Source organism: Rhodamnia argentea, chromosome 5, assembly GCF_020921035.1.
Source record: "Rhodamnia argentea isolate NSW1041297 chromosome 5, ASM2092103v1, whole genome shotgun sequence".
In the NCBI taxonomy this organism is placed as follows: Eukaryota; Viridiplantae; Streptophyta; class Magnoliopsida; order Myrtales; family Myrtaceae; genus Rhodamnia; species Rhodamnia argentea.
In genome coordinates, this window is record NC_063154.1 from 12,266,436 (window position 1) to 12,273,484 (window position 7,049).

Here is a 7,049-nt window from a genome sequence, read left to right on the forward strand (position 1 = left end):
GTTTTTTACTTCAAAAGCACTTCAGTAACAAAATTTTTACTTTAGGAGTGTTGTCATCCTCGGCTAAACCGAATTACCCTTGCATCAGCTTGTGGGTCCTCGGCGGGACCTGAGCAATGAGCAGAGCAGGTATGGACTCTTCCCCTCCGCCCCTGCCAGCCTCACATGTCCCATCAGCTTCCACAGCAACCTTTTCTGCCATTAGATTCCAAAGCCCTCTTTTTATTTTTATTTTTCCTTTTTCCCTTCATTAAATTGTTTTATTTAATTATTTTCCCCTTTTGTACTTTTAAATAATTTTCATGATGTTCCATGATTCTAACTTGTTGGTTCATCTTGCTCTATAAATCCCAACCTCCAACCGGTGGAGGGCCTCTCTCTTCTCCTTTATTTCCTCTCCTCCGTAGCAATCCTTGCAGGCATCTTTCCTGATGGTTCGTCATAGATCTTAATATTTCTATCTTTCTTTGTTGCCACCATCTCCATAGCTTTGTGCAAAAGCTATCTTCCGCACCCCTCCCCCTGGTTCTCTCCTCTTTCGGTTGATGATTCTGATTTCTCAAATCAAAGAAAGTGAAAATCTAGACTTTATCCCCACTGCTTTGATTCCTCCTCTGCTCTATTTCTCCTGCAAATCCCACATCTTTCCCTTGCAGAGCCCCTCTCTCTTTGTCCTGGGTGTGGCTTTGAGTTCTTGAGATTCACATGCCAAATCCTTTCAGCTCCCCCAGCAAATTAGGTGTTCTTGATCAAGAAATCTATCTTCATGCCCATCACCCTCTTCTTGATGTTTGAGACCCATGTCTCCAATTCTCAGTGAGATCCTTCTCTGTGGGTATATAATCTCCTCTTCGTTCAGGCGCAGGACCCACCTTGTTCAATCCTTCTCAGTTGCCTTCCTCTACTGGCTCTACTATGTCTCATGATTCAACCCTCAATTCCTGCTAATATATGTAATAGCTGCTCCATCTGAATATTTCTGAAGCTAAGTGTCATCTGGGTCTTGCTCTAGTTTCATATTCTCCCCCACTTAATTGCTCTGGAAAAGAGAGAAAAAGAAAATCTGCAGAAAGCACAAGAATTTCACAAAAGTCTGTAGTTTGTATCTGCATCAATGGCATCTCCTAGCAGGACATCTTCAGGGTCGTCCCTGGTTCAGAACTCGGCCTCCGAGGAGGAATTGCGGGTTGTGGTGGACCAGAGGAAGAGGAAGAGGATGATCTCGAACCGCGAGTCGGCGCGGCGGTCCCGGATGAGGAAGCAGAAGCACCTGGACGATCTGAGGGCTCAGGTGGCTCAGCTGAGCGAGGAGAACCACCAGATCGGGACCAACATCAACATCACCACGCAGCATTACTCGGGCATTCAGGCTGAGAACTCCGTGCTGAGAGCCCAGGTGGGCGAGCTCAGCAACAGGTTGGAGTCGCTGAACGAGATCATCAATTTCTTGAACACGAGCAATGGAGTCTTTGGATCTGGGGTTGCCTACAGCGGCCCAATGGAGCCTGTTGATGAGTTCTTGAACTTGAACCCATTCGGTCTTGGCTATAGCAATCAAGCCATCATGGCTTCTTCAGAGATGTTTCAGTGCTGATTTTGTCTGTGTGCAGGAAGGAAATGAGTGTTTTTTGGGGGGTTATTTTGGTTTTGGGTGATAATGTATGTTTTAGTATATTGTAATGCAAGTGTTTCTCTCAATTATATAATTATTTTGTCTCTACTGTGTTGATCATACATAAGTGAGTTTATAATCCATGGGATGGAATTATAGATGCACATTTCAAAATCTTATAAATACTATAGTATAATGTTTCTTGGGAAATGATTTGAATTGATAAGGTAAAGAATGGGGTCCAAAAATAAGAAGTTGTGATACTATTGTACAACAATGGGAGAATGAAGTCCTAATCTTCTGTATGTAATGCACTTAAATCTTAAATCTAAAGCCTTCTTAAAAAAATGCAATCAAGTCTTTTCGGTAAACAATATCTAAAATTTATTTCGTATCTCTTAAAAAGTGCTTCGAGGCGTTCTTAAATTGCATTTTCAGCATAATTTTAAGATTTAATTCATTTTTGAGAAAGATTGAAAATTACTTGGATCAATTAGAAGATTTAAAACTCGATTGCATTTTTTAATAAAATTTAAAACTTGTGATGCAATTTTCCCGTATAATAACACTCTGGCACAAGTGGCTACTAAGACATGAAAAGAATAGATATTCTATTCCTACGGAAATAAAACACCGTAACAACGGCAACTCCGTGGCGACATTTTAGTTTGGCTCGAAAGATGGAATAACTAGTTTAGGATTTCATCGTTTTTTCTTGTTTTTTGGTCGTACTCCGTTTTGGTTTGACTCGTCAAAAGTTGCATGACAAATAGTCTAAGAATAACGTGATCATGCCCGAAATAGTAATTTACCAATTTCATTTGGTGCAACTTTTACATTTCATAAATTTTGCAGCTCTCGTTAGTTGACTTTTTGCTTTACCCTAAACATTTGAGATTTTTTAGAGTTATATAGCTATTGACAATTGGAGATCTTGAGATTTTTCAGTAATTTTTCTAAAATTATTTTACTTTTCACATCATGGAATCTTTTGAGAAAATATAAGAAATAGAAAAGAGGTATTTCTACAAGCCAAAACAAACATAGGAGGCCATTCGAAATGGCATATTTTGAGCCAAAAAAAAATTATAAGTTGACTTTTCTATCAATTCTGCAAATAATATTTATTTTATTTAATATTATAAAAAGCCCATGTAAACATGCATATCAAATTTTCCATGTTTTGAAAGAGTTATTATTGTCCAAACCAAATACAAATAAAACTGTATTATGCACGACGTTTTTGTTAGGTAAAAAGGTTGGAAAGAGTGACTGGGTAAAAATGTGGGAAGGAGCAATTGAGAATATTTTTTTTTTCTGATCAAAAAGTAATTGGGATTTAATAAGTTTGAAAAAATTGAAAGCTAAAAGCAAAAATACTATAAAATAATGTGCAGGACATTGTTTTAGATTTACGTGCAAGTGGTTGTACTAGACTAGTCATTGGTATCTGATTCAACTAGTTGAACCATTTAAACAAATTTGGGACAAAAGAAAACTATTTAAACAAATGGATTTACTTTTTAATTATTATATGATGGAATATCTAATTGAAAAATACGGTGCTTGGACAAGATAGCAAAACAATATGGCATAGCTATATACACCTACCACAGGAGGCCGAGAACACGAGTTTTGTAAATGAAAGTTGACAATCTAATTGACGAGAAGTCTAGATTGATTGTGGAGAAGATATTCAGTGGTTGCAAAGCGCCATGTCAATTATTAATATGGTGTGTGTCTTTTACTTATGCTCGTCTAGATCTAGATCTTCGGTCTCCCTCGTTCAAGCATACCACCTCCTCCATGGCTTTCCAAAGGAACTGGCCACCACCATGCTCGTCTAGATCTACATCTAGCCTCACGGAACTTGCCAGCACTAGGCTCCGTCTTCCCAAGGAAGAGCTCCATTGCCATGAAGAGCTCTATCTCCAGATCTGGAGGAACTAGTTGCTGGTCCATCTCCAAATTTGCAGCAATGAAGATGGAGGTTTGTCCACAAAGCAAGGGTGCTCGCGTAAACGGAGCTTGTGTTCCAAACAAGCTTGTGCTCAGAAACAAAAATGGAGCTTTTAGCCGCCACACACACAAAAGCACAAACGCACGGTTTGTCTCTTTTCACCTTTCCCCCCCTACAATTCCATGAGCCATGGCTGCAAGCGAAGACTGTTCGGCGCCGACGGCCATGGACAACCAGATATGAAGAGTTGGCCAAAAGGACTCCTGAATGTGGCGTCGACGGCCATGGAGTTAGGTTGGAAAGAAAAAGGGTGGAGGAGAAAGAAGAGAAAAGTTAAAAAGTTTTATTTTTCTTATACTTACTCAGCGAACATGCGTCAATCCATCATTAGTTAAGACTTTAGAGCATGTACCATTGAACGGGCTCAAATCACTTGTCACGTGGCTTTCGTCACAAACAGAATAACACAAAGACAAGATAGAGATAGCATTCGTATACTTTGAATTTCAATATATGTCGATGACGAATTAGGGTTGGATCTTACCAAGTTTCTCTCGATATAGTCTTTGTCACATCACCATTCTGAAAAGGGATGCTCCGATTCAAAATTTACTGGCTAATCCACGCCTAGCTAGAGGCCTCGGACGTGCAAGACCATATGATAAACGAGCAGGTCCGTACATTGAAAAGTGAGATTTTAGTAGACGCTGGATTAAACATTTCATCATTTGACAGCTAAAACATTTTAGCATATGTAGGAAATTATTTGTATTGTGACGATCAAAGTTTAGGTAATTCGATGAAAATAAATTCCAGCAATATTGACGTAAGCAGAGCTACGGCTTTTTTAGCACCTCACCTCAGAATTCTTGTGCCTGAGCATTTTGGACTTACAGCAACATTGGAGCAAAATAAAAAGTGCGGAAACAAGAGGCAGAAAATTAGGAATTCTCACATTACACAGGTGGAAGAAAGTTTTCCCAGATGCAGGGGTGTCGGAACCGAATAGAAAAATTGAACCAAAAGCGTAACCAAATCGAACTGAATCGAAATTTCATGTATTTTCAGTTTGGTTCATGTTTTTATTCAAATAATGGAAGAGTAACTGTTCTTTTTTCTGGTTCGGATTATTTCGATTTGGTTTGATTAATTGAACCGTAACCGAAATTTTTAAGAAAAACTAAATGCGCAACTTAAAATCTCTCTTCTTTCTCATCCCTATCAAAATCGCTATGAACAATAATCTCTGCCTCTCTTCTCTATTCCGAAAATCGAAAATCCAAGCCTTTCGGTTCGGTTCAGCTGCTTATCTTATCGGTTCAGATTTTCGAAATAACCTGAACTAAACCAAACCGAACCATTGACATCGGAGAGCATGCTTCTTGTGCAATTGTGCATTCGAATTTGAAATCGAGTTGCGTTAGAATTTGTTATGTTGGTGCCATGTTTGGCAGGAGGTCTGTCAGAACTTCGAAATATTTGAAACGTGCATACTTTTTTCTACATTATATAGATGTTGTTTGAACTTTGAAGTCAAATGGAGATGAAATCTAACTCGAGGGTCAAGTAACCCTAACTCTTGCAATTTGTGTAATTGGGTTTCGAACCTTTTTTTTTTCTCTCTTTTTTTTTAATTTCCAATTTACAGGGAAAAATTCAGTTTGCAACCACCCCAACCCCACCTCTGCCAGTCCGAATCGGACAAGAGACTCCCACAATCCCACACATTTCCGCGTTCTCCTTCCTCCTCCAGTTTATTTCTCATCGTGTATGTTGATGGAGCTTCTCGAGCCGTCGTCGTTCGGGCAGTTTGTAGAGACATCGCTCCTGATGAAAAACTATTTGTTTGACGTCATTGGCTGAGTGGGAAATGATAGTTTACATACTCACGGCATAACAGTGCCACTTCACATCTTCATTGGCGTCGTTTTCGGATCGGAAGACCAAGAGCAAACTGTCAAGTTTTTGGGCTTTCTGAACACATGCTTCGGGAAATGGTTCATGCATGTTTGTTGTCATGGGCAACAAGATCAAGTTGGTGGCTTTGTTGAGCTGGATTGGGTTGAGAGGTTAACATTTGACGTCACTGAGCTGGGAGTTGCCGCGCCTTTCGAGTCATAAATGATTCGATTCAAATAGACCCGTTTAACCGATTTATGATTAATTTATTGTAATGCAAATCTTGCGAATTATATCCAATCCATACCCGACGTGACCCGGTTCCTAAAGCACTTCTATATTTAATCCAATTTAGAAAAACTTATACCCAAATAAGGTGTGAGTGCGAAGTGAGCAAGTGTGAGATAGAGTAGGGCGGAAGAAAATGAAAAGAGAGTAATGGTGGTGGGTTAGGTCCAAATAAGTTGTAAATTCATGTATGGCCCATTTGACACTTATATTATGTTTAAATACATTAATTGAATATAAGTACTCATCCCATTACATATAAATTAAGAAATGTGTTTATGATCCATCTTGACAAGTTTGGTACTCACCGCTAGCGCTGTAAATCATGAGTTTCAACACAATATCATCTCCATCAATGCGCTTAAACACGCAAATGTCATGGGGTGGTGTTTGAACCACGACCATGCGGCGACTCGAGGTTGTTTGGGTGATGTTTGATGAATCAATGCTTGGCCCAGGGATCGATCACTCACTCACAATCCACTCGATCGGTGGAGGGAAGAGAGGGAACCGAGAGAGTTTGAGTCGTGGGAGGGAATGGATGCTCTATTGCTTGATGAATGATGAGCACAAGGTGATTTACAATATGGGGGTTCACCCTTATTTATAATACAATGGGGCAAAATTCGTGTGGCCCTTCAGCTGGCCTATTTTGTCTTTTTCTATTCGTCTTTGTGACGTCCTAGGGCGTCACTCTACTAGCGAGCTTTGTTTTAATCTGATACTAAGTAGATAATAGAGGAACCATGCGGAAGACTAAACAAAAGCAAGTAGTCGGCCATATAAAACAGACCAGTGAATGCAAGAGAGAGCAGGCTTGACATCTAAAAGTATGGCCTTAATAGGGGTTTACTAACCTGTAGCAATCACATAGTAAGATTATCCAACAAATTATCAAAATACTTTACCTTCATATAACAGTAAACGGGTTCATTACACCATCCATTTAAGACAAACAAAAATAAGGGTACACTAGGAGGATTCAAAAGGAAAAGCTCTACTCCCGAGTACTAGGCTAGCATCATCTCTGCGTTCCAACTTCACAACTATCATCTGCAGCAATCAATACTTGGCTTCTTTCCCGCAACTAAACTAAAAAATAGTTCAACCACGAGGAGTGAGTATAAAACCAAACAGTGAAATGTCTAACCTAGTAACCACCCAATCCAACTGTTACTCAACTAGGCAGGACTCAACAAGCAACCACCAAAGTACACGAAGACAACAATCACAGACTTACCATTAACCGACCTCTACATGTAAGATGAATCGGACACACATGAGCAAGCA

At 39.6% G+C, this 7,049-nt stretch overlaps 1 protein-coding gene across 1 annotated transcript; it reads left to right on the plus strand.

Moving 5' to 3' along the window:
• The first annotated feature begins 365 nt into the window (after positions 1-365).
• Positions 366-1,773, plus strand: LOC115726790 (bZIP transcription factor 44-like). The gene has a single exon (XM_030656827.2). The coding sequence runs from the start codon at positions 1,115-1,117 to the stop codon at positions 1,592-1,594; it is 480 nt and encodes a 159-aa protein (XP_030512687.1). The 5' UTR covers positions 366-1,114; the 3' UTR covers positions 1,595-1,773.
• The last annotated feature ends 5,276 nt before the right edge of the window (positions 1,774-7,049 follow it).